The 14,757-nt window shown below is 42.6% G+C and overlaps 2 protein-coding genes across 3 annotated transcripts; one reads left to right on the top strand and one right to left on the bottom strand.

The window, feature by feature from the left end:
* Positions 1-372: 372 nt before the first annotated feature.
* Positions 373-3,669, bottom strand: LOC310986053 (opioid growth factor receptor-like). Of its 2 annotated transcripts, none has more exons than XM_083971775.1 (8): positions 3,147-3,669; positions 2,557-2,622; positions 2,421-2,462; positions 2,230-2,287; positions 2,045-2,123; positions 1,880-1,946; positions 1,651-1,799; positions 373-1,557 (listed from the first exon to the last, which is right to left on the bottom strand). In XM_083971775.1, the coding sequence occupies exons 1-8, from the start codon at positions 3,597-3,599 to the stop codon at positions 1,161-1,163; spliced, it is 1,311 nt and encodes a 436-aa protein (XP_083827901.1). In that variant the 5' UTR covers positions 3,600-3,669; the 3' UTR covers positions 373-1,160. The 2 variants fall into 2 exon arrangements, with proteins under 2 accessions (XP_083827901.1, XP_083827902.1); XM_083971776.1 differs by having other exon boundaries at positions 2,230-2,284.
* A 6,691-nt stretch (positions 3,670-10,360) lies between these two features.
* On the top strand, positions 10,361-14,406 carry LOC310985642 (potassium channel subfamily K member 15-like; the record flags this gene model as incomplete). Its single annotated transcript, XM_083971261.1, has 2 exons — positions 10,361-10,643; positions 13,427-14,406. The coding sequence occupies 2 exons, from the start codon at positions 10,361-10,363 to the stop codon at positions 14,404-14,406; spliced, it is 1,263 nt and encodes a 420-aa protein (XP_083827387.1).
* Positions 14,407-14,757: the final 351 nt, after the last annotated feature.

Raw genomic sequence — 14,757 nt, 5'->3', positions numbered from 1 at the left:
CTTTTACACTGTGGTTCAGTTATACAAATTAACTCTGGGTGTTCAGACAGGTCAGTACCAATATATGCGTCAGGCTGCCATAGTCCTTGACTTTTAAAATATCTGCTTAAGCATAATGGAGCCAATCATTTTTATTTTGTAACCACATTTTTTATACATTATGTTGTGAGCATCAAATCTTAACTGCAACTCTAAAAAATATATAGCCTCACATCTGGCGGATGCTGCAAAAGTAAACTCAGGACGGGGATTATATGTTGTTATATTTTAGCATTCCTGCAGTGTTTATTGTGATAGTACAGATTGACAGTAAGGTGAGGGCAGAGGGAGGACATGACATAAAACAAAGGGCTCAGGTTTTGACTCAAACAGTAGGACATAGTGATCCTTTAATAATGCATTATCACCAGGGCACAATACCTTCATACTCTTTAACCACCGGAGCATTGAACTACAATTAGATATCAGCAAACCTGTTAAACAACGTGCAGCGGTGTCTCCTGCCTCTAAAGCCTCGAGTATAACACTGCCAGTACAGAACTACTAAATAAAATCAGATTAATATGCAGAGTGCTTTAATTTCACTGGGAATAAGCCAGTGAATCATATGAGGCAGTTTGTTATAAAACAAAATGATTAAAATATACTGGAAATGAAAAACAGATTTTAATCAACCAGGAACAATTGCTACAGCTTTATTATTCACAGTGATGATAACAAGTGATTCTTCGTTCTTAATGTGATCCACCCACCATTACCATAACATGACGGTTACATTTTTGTGAAAATCATTTTAAGATTTCTATAAACTGTTTTGAAAAATAAAGAAAGATTAAAATCTCAATACAATTCTAAAAACCACACACACAATGGTTTGTGTAAAGAAAAAAGAACTGGTGTATTAGAAAAGTGAAAGTATCAAGTTTAGGTGCATGTGCTCCATTAGGTTATTCACCATAATTAACCCTGTCTTCTCCTGCTTTGACCCTGAGGTTGGATTCTGTCGATCATCTCTTTACTTTGGCAGATTTGCAGAAGTTTCTGTGGCCAGCTCTTCAACCAGTTGCTGTGAAGGCACGGCTACTGTAACTGTTGCTCTACAGATGTGTCTTCACTCATCAGGTTGTCATCAGATCTAAAACACACTCTGCTTTGACAGTTTAATTTGTCAAATCCATGGGTTCATCCTCAGGCTGCTTCTGATCCAGATCCCAACCCGAGTCGTACTCACCACTATCTCTTTTACCATTCACTTCTCTTTCTGTCTCCGTCCCTGGCAGCTGTGACCACAGCATCTGGATTTTCCTTGGGCACCACACAAACTCATCTTTAGGTTCGTAATTCAGGTAGGCGAAGTTGAGGAGGCTCCTGCGCTGTTTCTTATCAAGGACAGCGAACAGGAAGTAGTTGAGGACGCTCTCTCTGACATTTGGAAGTTGTTCTTGGACCAGAGTCTCCTCCAGGAAGAAGCGGACCAGCGGGGCTTGGTAGTGGCGATATCCCAGAGTTCCCAGGCACTTCAGGATGCGGGTGATGCGCAGGTTGTTGTGAGTGCGACTGTAAATGTAAAAAGAAAAAAAGCTCAAATTTACTTATTTTCATGACATTTAAGAGAATCACACATTTTATTGAGAGTCAGAGATACTGCACCTGTTCAGGTTGGAGAATCTCTGTCTCCAGTTTGATGCTTTCTTGACTTCTCCCGTTTCCTTATCACGCAATTCGATACCATAGAAGTCCAACATGAGCTCGTATGACCTCAGCAGGTTTTCCCTTGCTTTGCTGTTACTGCAAAACTCCTGCATTAAAAGTAGAGCGTCTGTCAGGACACATTAAGCTCTTTTTTTTTCAGATTTGAATCTGGTATCCGTTGGTTTACCTCAATTTCGTCTTTTGTTAGTGTGCTGGCCTCATAGTTCATCCCTGGTTCCTGCAGCGGGAACAACCTTTTGAGAGGGAAATGTATGTTGTTAGAAATTTCACCAACAGTTACCTGAGCATGCTCTGTGTTTTAACATTTTAGTCACACATTTCTGTAACTTACCACTGAATATAGGTGTGCACACTCTCCAGTTTATTGTACTTCCCTTTCCAGGCATTGTGGAAGTCTTCTATGTAGAGACCTAATAGATAGAAATGTCCATCCAAAGGTTTATTAATGTAAAATTGAATATAGCCTACTGTTTGCTGAGACAGTTACACAAATAAAAATACTCATCTCCTGCCTACCGTCAGGTATAGAAGGCCTTAGTCCGAGGTAGAAGTTCAGGTTTGACATCTCATCCTGCTAACAAATGACACGAGAAATAAATCTTACAACTTCAGATACATATTTCAGTTTTATTTCAAATGATGTAGTGACTGGTACCAAAGAATATGCAAACAGTTGACATGTGTGAGGTGATGTGTGGCCCACTTACAGAGGACTTCTCCTGTATCCAGGACTGCTGCTTGACCTGGAACTGTTGGGAATATACGATAAAACATGGCTTTAAATGAAGGCTCGGTCTGAGTATGAGTTATGATTAAATATGGGGCCGTGTGTGTGTAACTTACAGGGTAGTCATGTCTGTAGTTCTGCATGTCTCTTGCGGCATTTTCAAATCTGCTGAACTTGTACTGCTACAGAGACAAGAACTGAAGGTCAGATTATTTGACAGACATTTTGAAGTCACCTTTGCAAATAAGCAGATAAAAAAACTGTAGAAAAAATAGAGGGGAGGGTGAGTGCTGCAGAGGCCACAGGAAAAAAAGTATGAAAATGTAGAGTGGCTCATGGTGCTCTTCAAGGGAAAAATAATCGAAATAAATTGAGAAAAAACTGACTGTCTGTGGAAGGATGGTAGTGCAGTCAAAAAAGAGCTCCCGAGGCACTCTTGAGGTGTAGCAGAGATTTTTAATAAATAAAAAAAGGTATAAAAAAAAAAAAAAACTGTACTTAACCCCCCTCCTCACATGATCTCACATGGTAGAGGTGAGTGAGTGACACCCAGAGGCTGACAAAGCAACAGGAAGTGATTTCTGTGCAGGCCTCCACGCAGCCACCTGTCACAGTGCTGTGCTTCGTCCCCCCCCACGACCCCACCCCCCCCCCCCCCCCCCCCCCCCCCACGACCCCACCCCGACCTCCGGCCCTGTTTACTCACATTACTGGAGGCCCCTGGGCGCCTGCCCTTCCTGTGCGAGCTGCCCTCCTCCTCCTCGGTCTCCCAGGTTGAATCGTAGCCACAGTACAGCTCATCCGAGGTCTCCACCCGGTACTCCTCGCTGTTGAACTCATCATCCTCACCTTCCTCAGCTTCCTCGGCCTGTATGTCGGAGCCTGCGGTGACAGTCACTATGCCCGTCTCCCGTGGGCCCTGTGGATCCTCTTCCTCGACCCTGTTTTGGGGGTCGCTGGTCAGAGGTTTCTGCTGTGGGTCCTCAACCTCAGGCTCGGTGCGGCCGCCGGGCTCCCCCTCCCTCCAGCCTAACGCCGGCCGGAGCCGCCGGGCGATGGGGACGAGGACTCGGGTAAAGACGCACATGAAGAAACCCCGGGTCATGCGCCATAACCACTCGAAGAGATTACGGACTCGGTTGTTGAGGTACCAGGCCATGTTGAGCAGCAGCACATGTCCCACCAAAGCCAGCAAGTCATCCACTCCCCGAGGCCCGAAGCTCTTTCACTTTCACTTTCCTGTTCAACAAAACAGAAACTTTACACACAACTGTTGACGCCCACCATAGCATGATTCATACAGAAGTCACGGGGCTTCATTTCTTTGGGATATAGCATCATCATCTTCATCATAAATAGTAGGCTATTATATTATATTATATTCATTATAACTCAGTAAAAGTAAAAAGTAGCCAAATCAAATACACAAAAATAGCCTATAATAGCAATGAAAAAAAATCAGATACTGCCAAAGAACATTTAACAACTAAGACAATAGCCTAAATTACGTTTTTTTTTTTTTTTTTTTTTTACAAAGTAGCCTAACTTAAATGAAGACAAATTCAGCCACAATTACTTACATAGGCCTATCTATGATCTATGAACTGTCTGAGACTAATGCCAGAAACCCAGGTATTTAAACCCAGAGTGAGTGGTCCTATGATTGGTTTAGAACTAGTGAAACCAAAGTCACATGACCACACCCCCGAAACAGGACGGGGTGGTCATGTGACTCCAGGTGTGTATGGGGTTTAAACTTCCTGGGGAGGAAGAAAAATAAGATGACCTGCATGACTGAGAACCATCACCAAAGACGGTTTATATTGAATATCTTTGCCTTCACGGACATTATCCACGACATACCAGGGCTTGACGTCGTCCTAATCATTTAGTAGCCACAGTTTCTCAAGGCGGAGTGGCCGTCCTGTTTACCGCGGAGATTTTGTGTGCGGTCATGTGACTGCCTGGCTCTGTCCGATTGGTTACACGGAGGAAAACGTCGCGAGTGGCTACATCTGATTGGTGAAACGCAGTCATGTGACAGAGGCTTGGAAGTATCTCCATTAAAAAATAAACAATTTGCACATTGGATCGATAAGAAAAAGTAGCGAGTAGCGACCGGAATGTAGCTCAATGTAACGGAGTAAGAGTACCGCTTCTTCTGAAGAAGTAAAAGTAACAAGTATGCTGCATTGAAACTACTCTTAGAAGTAGCCTACAATTTATCCAAAAAGTTACTCAAGTAAATGTAACGGAGTAAATGTAGCGCGTTACTACCCACCTCTGATTATATTATATTAGGCTATATTATATTATATTATATTATATTATATTATATTATATTATTACCTCTCAGGTCATTGTGCACAGTTAATGGTAATCTAATCAATTAGACTCCATTATAAATTTACCAAAACACTCCATTCATTTACACATTAATAGGCTAATTGTATAATCTGAATGCAGTTAAGGCGTTTTAAGGAGATGGACCTGGGTAATTAACGTGATGTAGCCTACTCACATATCTGACTACATCAGATATATATCAAGATATTTTAATGAATAATCTGTATGACTTAAGGCTTTGGCCAACAGCTTTTCCTTCATTAAAACCCATTAAGGAATTATTTTTAAATGAAGGCTCAGTTATGGAGTTTTAACCTCTTAACGTGATAATTCACTGGAAATACCTCAAAGATATTACACTTAATTTACTTATACCCTAATTAACCCCAAATGTAGGGTGGAGTCTTGAATGTGCATTAGGATATTACCGTTCATTAATTTATCCATCAGTTCAACTGAATATGGATTAAACCTATTAAAGTCAGAGTAGCCTACTAAAAGTATCTCCGACTCCTGATGCCGACCAAAAGCCCAACCTTATAACACCATCATTGGATTATTAATGGAGTGAGAGCTACAGAATATCTTTATTTATAGCCTGTTAAATTCATGTTTTACTTTTCACCTTTTCAAATCAGTATATTCACCAAGGCCAGATGACTCCACACATGTCTATTAATCTTAAGTGTAGATTTATTTGATGGTCTTTAATCAAGAGAGAGTTTGACTTTGTTACCTGAAATAATAGCATCAGTATAAAATTCATACAACTCTACAGCTGTTTGCATTGTCTCATTGCTATGATTCAGCAACTATTGTTTTTGTGTCATTTTGTTAGTTGCATGTTAAATAAAATGCTGTTGGAAGGTGCTGGTGCCATATGTGCTGCTACTTTCAGTAAATAATAACATCTGGATCATTATCTTAACACTATAAATATGTGTGATTCTTTACGTCAAGACACATACACCATTAGGCATAACATTGACATTAACACATGACCATTACCAGGTGAGGTGAAAAACACTGAATAACACTTCATCGTGACACCTGGGTGGGATATATTAAGCAGCAAATTAACATTTTGACCTCAAAGTTGACCTGTTAGAAGCAGGAAAGATGGGCAAGCAAAAGGATTTGAGTGGTTTTGACAAGGGCCAAACTGTGACGGCTAGATGAGAGCATCTCAGTGGTCAGTATCTATCAAAAGTGGTCCAACAAAGAAACAGAGGTGAACCGGCGACCGGGCCACAGGCGGCCAAGGCTTACATGTGTGGTCGGATCCATCCAACAGACAAGCTATTGTCGCTCAAATTTCTGAAGAAGTTCATGCTGGTTCTGATAGAAAGGTGTCAGAATACACAGTGCATCACAGCTTGTTGTGTATTTGGCAGCAAAAGGGGGACCAACACAGTATTAGGCAGGTGGTCCTAATGCTATGCCTGGTGAATGGTGCACATTATTACCTTAGGAGAAACAGGTGGATATATCAAACAAAGCTCAGTCTCTTCCAGTATTTGGGAAAATAATACAAAATCCCTTTGACTGGCTCTGTCCCAAACCTGACTGAGCTCCTCCATGTTCCTCTTCCACGCTCCATCCCTGATCCTTCCACTAAGTTTGGTACAAATCACTTCAGCACTCTGTGTAATCCTGCAGGCAGACAAACAAACAAAACAATCTCCCTGGTCTATGTGTTTAATAGTTAGATAAAGATGTTAGGTGTTGTTTCAGGGATAAATTGCGGATTATTTGAGAGCATTGTCATTTCAGCGTTAAGTCCAGGAGTCAAGGTGACTAACTGCTGCACTAAAATCACAACTTAGCTTTTGTTGGTCAAATACAGACTCTCTATATAGGTCAAATTTTGTGTGCATGTAACAAAGGAACCTAATGGTATTTAAAACACTTTTCTTTCTAAATCTGTCCTTTGCTTTCAGTATTTGAATTTTCTCTTCACTTATTGAAATCTCATCCCATCCATCCATCCATCCATCCATCCATCTCCAGGTGCTACAGTTAAACACTATCATTTCAGGTCCATATGATAAACCACACATTCCACACATTTCTTTTTTCTGTCGGCACACTCATTCTCACACCACAGACTCTCCCTGCAGGTGACGTAGGGGAATTTAAGACCACGTCGCTGCCCTTTTGGCTAATAAGGCTCAAAGGACTGCTCACATTAGTTGCAAAGTTCAAACCTGTTCCCCCCACCATGACACTGAAAAGACACTTACCTCAAAGTAAAGTTTTTTATTTATTTATCAGACATGCATTTTTTATTTTCATGACTAAAGAAACACCACCTCCCTCCACTAGATGATCATCATAATGGCTGTATTCATCTCCATCGCAGTCACCTGCTGTTATCAGTGTAAAGATAGCATCATGTTTGCAGTATATTCCCCAGCCTCCTTTTTAGCGGGTATGGCACTTGGACAGATGAGTCTCGACTCCAGTCAGTGGACATCCTGCTCTTAATGTCTTCCTGTGCAAGATAAAGGGAATGTATGAAGCAGCCTGTAGAACAAGGAGAGATGAGATGAGCACATCAGATAATACAGCATCATTACTTCATGGATAGAGAGCTGTTGTTAAACCACAGGGCCCTTATTAAAAAGTCACTAACCCTTCACAGTGATTACACTGTTTGCTGCTGAAGTGATGTTTCTGCGTGTGGCTATAACATTATTTTGTTAGCATTTATTTCCTACACACAATGTGAGATATGCATGAGGAACTGATCATGAATAATACCGATGGAGGCGCAGTGTGCTTTATTGAGTGGACTCTGGCGAGGCTATTATCTCTCATGGACTCCTCTCAAAAGGAGATAATTGCTCTTACTGCCAGTGGAGAAAATCAAGACTTGTCTGCATGCTACACTGTTAACATCTGCTCGGCAATAGATTCATTTGTGCTTACTAAAGCGGGATAAGGTCCTGTACTGTCTCTGGAAGATAAAAAAAAAACACTACTGTAGAGATAGCCATATGTTCTGTAGGGAGTAGAGGCAATAAATGTGGATTTTAATGACAGATCTCAGGCTCTTTATGGCCTGGTTACGGCTTGAATAAGCTCCACAAATTGGACGTAGATGGGAACCTCATGCAGGATATGAAACTGAAATAACTTGCAACATGAAGTTGCAGCAGCCAGCCCATTTTCTGGTTGCTCTGCTGTGAACCCAATTAGCATGACACTGAACAAAAAACTCAGCAGATGTCCCTGAAAACCACCACAAACCAGGATCCTGTGTAGTTGCACTGATACATACCCGCAAATCATTCCCCGCTGTCTCTCTCGCCCAGTCCCTGTGTTGGACTTAGTTAATGACGACGGCTCGGCGGATCACTCAGCGACTAAGTGTGCTTGATAAAGGTCAGTGCTGCCACCAGCTAATGCTTCATCGCTCAGAGCAATACTTTAGCCGAGTGTATTGTGAATACTCCACACATGAACGCTTCACAGGGCAAAATAATCAGGGGAGTAGAGTCTGGAAAGGCCAGCTGTTTCTGCTGTGCTTCTGTGTGGCAGCCACCACAGACACAACACACACAAACACTCTGACACTTGTGTATCCCAACCCTTCAAACACAGGAGCAGCGATGAACATCTTGGAGAAAGTTTGTAGTAGAAATACTCAGGAAAATGGGATAATGTTCAGTAAAAATGCAGGACGGAAACTTTTTCTGAATATCTTTCTGTTGCTTAAAAGACAAACTCACTATAGAATTTGTTAAAGCAGAAGTGAGCGATCCGGTCGTTTTGGCTAATGCTGCGTTCCAGGCAGGCTTTTGAAACCGTAAATTACAGCTTCAAGTCACGACTTACGACTTTGTAGCAGGCAACCCGTGTTTTTCCGACCTGTTTTACCGGTGAAAGTCACTATAACGGCCACTCGTAACTTCCGACCCGTGAACTCGTACCAGATCGAACTGGTACGACTTCACAGGTCGGAAAAACACGAGTTACGAGTTGCCTTGAACGCACCATAACGTCTTGTCAGCCGATGGAGTTAGCAGCCCCCGCCCTCGTCATGGATCTATTGGTCCTCGTCCCTATGTCACCACGTTCACGCGCATCCCTTGGCTGCACACACAGCCCTGCATGCCGTTCTCTCTCCTCATTGGATAAAACTTGTAGGATACGAGAAATGTTTTCTCCTCGGCTCAGAGCAGAGCAGAGTGACTGAGAGACCCGTGTTTCGGTCCAAACACTCTATGTAAGTGATTGCTGTCGGAAGATATAACTATTTAAGACTTATATTAACACAAAAATATCGCTTACTTCTGCTTTAAATCAATAATCTTAATGTCAAGAATATGAACACGTGATAAATGAAAAGAGAAGCCTTCATGGATGGAGTGGAGAAACACAAACACAAATGCACTGGATGGTCCAATATCCAAATATCCAATCATGCTCTGTAACAGGTATGGAAAATGCTGAACAGACTCAGTTGATTCTGATTTTGTATCAAGATCGAAATCTGAATATCTCTCAGTGACTTTGAAGGAAGGTTCGTTGTTGGACGGAGTCAGAAATTGCAACCAACAGCACATTAGATGACCATTATGTTGGTGCGATTATGTAAAGAAAAACAGAAGAACAGCATGTGACCAGACTGTGTTAGCAACAACCGCTATATTATAATGGAAAAACAATAAAAACAAGATATGCAGAAGACATTAACATGCTCACGTGAGTCTTGTGTGACACAAACTTGCTACAAAAAATTTGCAGGGCTGAAAGTTTGACCCCTACAGTGAGGGGGTTCAGTTGCAGAGATGGTTTGGGTCCACTTGTCCCCTCAGAGTGAAAGGTCTATGAGTCTATGTATCATAATCTTTATTCAGAATTTATGGCAATACTGTTATACATTTTAAATAACCTTATGCTTTGATTTTTTACATTTTATTTGACAGTTTATGTTTGGGTTCAAGTCTTCAAATTAAAATTCTCTCGCTTTGAATCTGTGAATATAAACAAAAAAAGTTGAACCTTCTGACACAAGATTTCTCTTCTATTAAAAAAGTGAGATTGCTCTCATTGTACATACAGTGACAACCTCCGCATTACACTACTGTAATTTATGTTCTGCACCATGATCAGCCTCCATACAAGTTTCAATGAGGCTGAGACTGAATGTAAAAGCCACCTCTAGTTTCAAAAGGCGCAGACATCATTCTGCACAGTGAAGGTCAAATAAACAAGTAAGAAAAAAAGCATTATGAGAGGGATTGTGAGTGCACCTGCAAACACCTTTACAGGTGCTAATAAGATCCAGCAGAGTGTTACAGCTCAGGTAACTTAATGGAGGACACGGGAAGTTTGGAGTCATCTTACCTAATCAACACCTCTGTGATAACCTGACCGGGCTTGGCGGGCTAATAGTTTCCACACTCAACCTAAATACCTACATACCCGAGCAGGCCATGCATGGGGGCCTCAGCACATCAGCTCCCTGAAGATGGATGGACTCCTCTGTGCGTCTGTGTCTCTGAGCAGCAGCTCCCTCCCTCCCTGCCTCCCTCCTCCGCTCCCGCGCGCACTCCGGAGTTGAGGATGAAGACGCAGAACATCAGGACCCTCTCTCTCATCCCCTGCATTATCCTCTACCTGCTCATCGGAGCCGCCGTCTTCGACGCCCTGGAATCGGAGAGCGAGAGCTCGAGGAGGAAGGCGCTGGAGCAGAAGCTGAACGCGCTGAAGAAGAAGTACGGCTTCACGGAGGAAGACTACCGGGAGGTGGAGAGGGTGGTGCTGCTGTCGGAGCCGCACCGGGCCGGGAGGCAGTGGAAGTTCGCCGGCTCTTTTTACTTTGCCATCACTGTTATCACCACGATTGGCAAGTATAGACCACAGCAGTGCACTGTTTGTCCATGTGAGATTGTTGTCGTGTGTGTGTGTTTTTTCGCGCTCTTTTAGTTTAGATGGGAGTATTGGCCCAAGAGTAAGGGGCCACACTGAAGAAGAACTTGCATAATTTGCCACTGAGTAGGAACTTGTGAACAGACAAAGTTATTCAGCTACTTCACCAAAAAGCTCAACATGGCCCCTATATAGGACTCAAAAACTCAAAGACTGTAAAAAGTTTATAATTTTCTTTTGTCATAGAAAACAGATTCTGTGGTCAGCACTGATTTCACAGAAGTTAACAGGGATTCCTGTAAAGACAATGTATAGGCGACATGACAAAATGTTTTCACTTCCTCAAACGTTAAGTATTATTTGCTACATCCAGTCAAATGAATATCCATATATTTATTCAAAACTGTCATATTATGTGAAAACATCTTGGCCAAACTTGTGAGCAGGCACATGTCACATTGTTGTGATAACTGTCAACGTGATTGACAGACTCCTGCAAGATTTATGGTTGAAGCAAAATTTTTGTAAAATTTTGTTAAAACGTGGTTGGAATACATTGGGCGTAGAGATGGAGAGCAGAGACGTGTGTTACATTACAGGGCTGCAGGAGGACTTTAAAGGAGACATATTATGCCCCTTTTCCACAAATTAAAATAGTTCCCACATGCTTTGGTCAAAATACCCTAAGGATCAAACATCACAGCTCTCTTTTCATACTCTCAAAACAGCCCTGTTCAGAACGGCTGGTTTCAGTGCCAGCCCCTTCCCGCCCCACCCCTTCTACCGGTCCCAGGTAGTAGTAAGGTTATGCAAATTCAAAACCTAGTTACATCACTAGAAGGCAACAGCTTGTAAAATCACGTGGATTTCAACCTAGGTAGCCTGCACAGTGCACATTACAGACTTATCTTTGCAAATTCTCACATTTTGGGGGCCAGAAGGCAAGACAAACACCCAAATATATGTTAAAGAGCCTCCAAAAAGTGATATTTCCATAATATGTCCCCTTAACATTTAGGCCTATATCACCTTTTAAATACTGTTTCCTATTTGAAAACTGGTCATTGATATCATCCACTGTAAGTGTAATTTACTGTAAGATGACCACAGTCCCTGTAAAGAGGATGAAACTACAGCACCTGCTCTGATGAAAGAGTTTGATCAGTGTAAAGCATCATCTTTGATACTCAAACGAGTGGAGTATCACTTTATTACTTCCTACCAGTTATGTTTAGGTTTTGGTTGCTGCGTTAACTTAGTAAACATACATTCAATACAATCTGCCAACAAACGATCAAACATTTTAAACATCTCCGTTATTCAAGCAGGGCCGGCACAGAGGTTCTCCAGATTCCTCCCATAGCTCAAAGACATGCACACAAGATTTATTATTATCATTTTGGCCCTATGATAGACTGTCTGTAGGAGGTGTACCCCGCCCTTGCCCTACATAAACTGGGATTAGCTCCAGCAACCCTGCATGGATAAGTGGTGTAGCTATAGGGAATTACCCCGATACATGTGCAGTCGTGTTTCAAGACAGGTCACCTGCTGATAATAATAATTACATGGGATTTTTACAAAAGCCTCATCACTTGACCAGTGAACCAGAACAAAATAACACTGAAAGCTTTTACCCTTCATAATCTCACATTTCCTGGTCAGTTATTTAACGCTCTACAGAGCCACAGTCAACTGAAAGGTGTTTTTTTTTCTACAACAAAGCAGTGATAAACAAATAAGACCTGACCTTTAAGTTGGGAGGCATAATAACCTTCATTTATTGTCATTGGTCCATACAAATACAAGCATTTGTTCCTTGCTTCAGCTTGAGCAGAAGTATCTGTGAAAGCAGCTGTGCGGGTGTGCAGAACATCAAGAGCCTGAGCTGTCATTATGTTGCCTTACAGTGTAATGTACGTGATTATGTGGATACCTGTGTGTTATGTCTCCAGGTTAGCTGTCCACCCACTTTATCATTTTCTTGGTGCAGTAATGATTTTTTTGTCCAAAAGAAGAAAAAAATAACAAAACAAGCAGACAGATGTTTGATTTTCTTCACCATCTGGTTGCTATCTTGGTTCCTGGTTGATATCCAGGTAGGACATTGCGATTTTATTGGAAGCTTCTCTTTCTGGAAATGTTGACCTTATAGGGTTAATGAGAACATCTCAGACATCGAGCTAAAAAGCTCTCCACAGCTGCCGAGTCTGGTGATAATTCTCCATGAAAGCCCATGGAGCCATATTACAGCCAAATTACCCATCATAAACTCACTTGGCTGGTGGAAGTGTTTGAGCCCTTACCTAAAGGAGCTATTTGTACGTTTTTTTTCTATCGCTACATAGCCCCAGCATTAACATTAACAGCTGTTTACTTAGCAGTCTAGAAGAAACGTTGCAAGTTAAGTATCAATTTTCATCCATTTGCTCACTGAGCGCTGTCCCCAACAGCAACGCCAAGCGTAACTCTCGTCTATTCTACTCAAGTGGAACATGCCCGTTTTGTCACTTTCCAATAGTGTTGCTCAGAGGTCATATTATAACCCTCTAAATGATAAAGTTAATGACAGTTGGCTCTTGTGGTGCCAGAAAACTTACAAATAGCTTCTTTAAAGACTTGAGAGTTGACTTCACTGGGTGACTTTTGAGTATCTTAGCATTGTGTGCAACGTCTGGTATACATTTTTTTTGATGCCTGAGAAAATTAACCAGCACATACTTGACACTATCTGACCTGCAATATACTGTGACTTTGTAGGTTATGGCCACGTTACTCCTCGCACTGATGCTGGCAAGGCCTTCTGTATGTTTTACGCACTCCTGGGCATTCCTCTGACACTGGTCATGTTCCAGAGCCTGGGCGAGAGGATCAATACTTTGGTCCGCTACCTCCTGCGAAGAGCCAAGCAGGGCCTGGGCCTGCAGAAGACCGAGGTCTCCATGGGGAACATGGTCCTGGTGGGGCTGCTGTCCTGCATGAGCACTCTGTGTATCGGTGCTGCAGCTTTCTCTCATTTTGAGGACTGGACCTACTTCAACGCCTACTACTACTGCTTCATCACGCTCACTACCATTGGCTTTGGGGATTTCGTAGCGCTGCAGAAGAAGGATGCTCTCCAGAAGCGACCCCCCTATGTGGCCTTCAGTTTTATGTACATTTTGGTTGGGTTGACAGTCGTTGGAGCTTTTCTTAACCTGGTGGTCCTGAGGTTCCTCACTGTCAGCTCAGATGAGCCCGATGAGAGACTTGAGGCGGGGGCAGAGCAGCAGAGCCCACAGCCTAAAGACACACAGGAGGATAGGGAGGTGTCGGACGCTGAGGCAGAAACTGCTGAGCCGGAACATAAAGACAGAGAAGACGGACACAGCAGCCGCGGCAACTTGAGCCTGCCGATGGAGGGGGGGACAAGCTGTACTAACCTCCTCCCCTCTCCTGCAGAGGATCACAAACTTATTACACCTGAACACAGAGAGCACACTCAGATCTGTGAACCCAGCAGACTCAGAGCCTTGTTCGCCTGTATTTGCTGTGACTTGGACATTTGCAACAACAGCCCCTCTCCATCTCACCTTGACCGGGAGCGTGGCCACAGCAATCCCGTCTTCTACAACTCCATCTCCTACCGAGTGGACCAGGCCTCGTGCAGCTCCTGCACCGCGTCGTCACAGGCCTCCCCCAGCAGCGTGGCCCTCTGCCTGGCCGAGAACAACGCTCACACCAGGAGAAAGTCGTGCTAGCACGGTGAACTCAAGAGTTAAAGTCTCACCGCAGAGCTCCTCTGATTTTCTGCTTGGTGGAACAAATTGCCCTTTAAGTCATGAATGTAGCATTATTTGTGATCAGATAAAATGTAGCATATTATAAAAATCACACAGTTTCTAATGTATTTTTCTACATCAATGATAACTGCTTATCGAAAAATGCATAAAAAATAAAGTATGTGAGATATATACATATTTAAATATAAACCCATCGTTTTCATCTTTACTGTGCCAGTTCCTATAGAAATAGGAAGTGTGTGATCAGATGCTCTAAAATATGTGAATAATTTTCGTGTCAGACTTTCTGCAGTGTTGTCACCTGTGATC

The sequence above is a fragment of the Trachurus trachurus genome (genome assembly GCF_905171665.1).
Source record: "Trachurus trachurus genome assembly, chromosome: 5".
NCBI classification, from domain to species: domain Eukaryota; kingdom Metazoa; phylum Chordata; class Actinopteri; order Carangiformes; family Carangidae; genus Trachurus; species Trachurus trachurus.
This window is presented reverse-complemented; position numbering and strand designations above follow the sequence as displayed.

Bases quoted from the DNA above. Each gene is read 5' to 3' on its own strand.
- LOC310986053 (XM_083971775.1), bottom strand. From the start codon at position 3,599: ATGGCCTGGTACCTCAACAACCGAGTCCGTAATCTCTTCGAGTGGTTA. The intron at 2,124-2,229 runs GTAGGCAGGAGA...TCTATCTATTAG, and splicing joins AAGGCCTTCTATACCTGACG to GTCTCTACATAGAAGACTTC. The intron at 1,558-1,650 runs GTGCAGTATCTC...TTACATTTACAG, and splicing joins AGATTCTCCAACCTGAACAG to TCGCACTCACAACAACCTGC.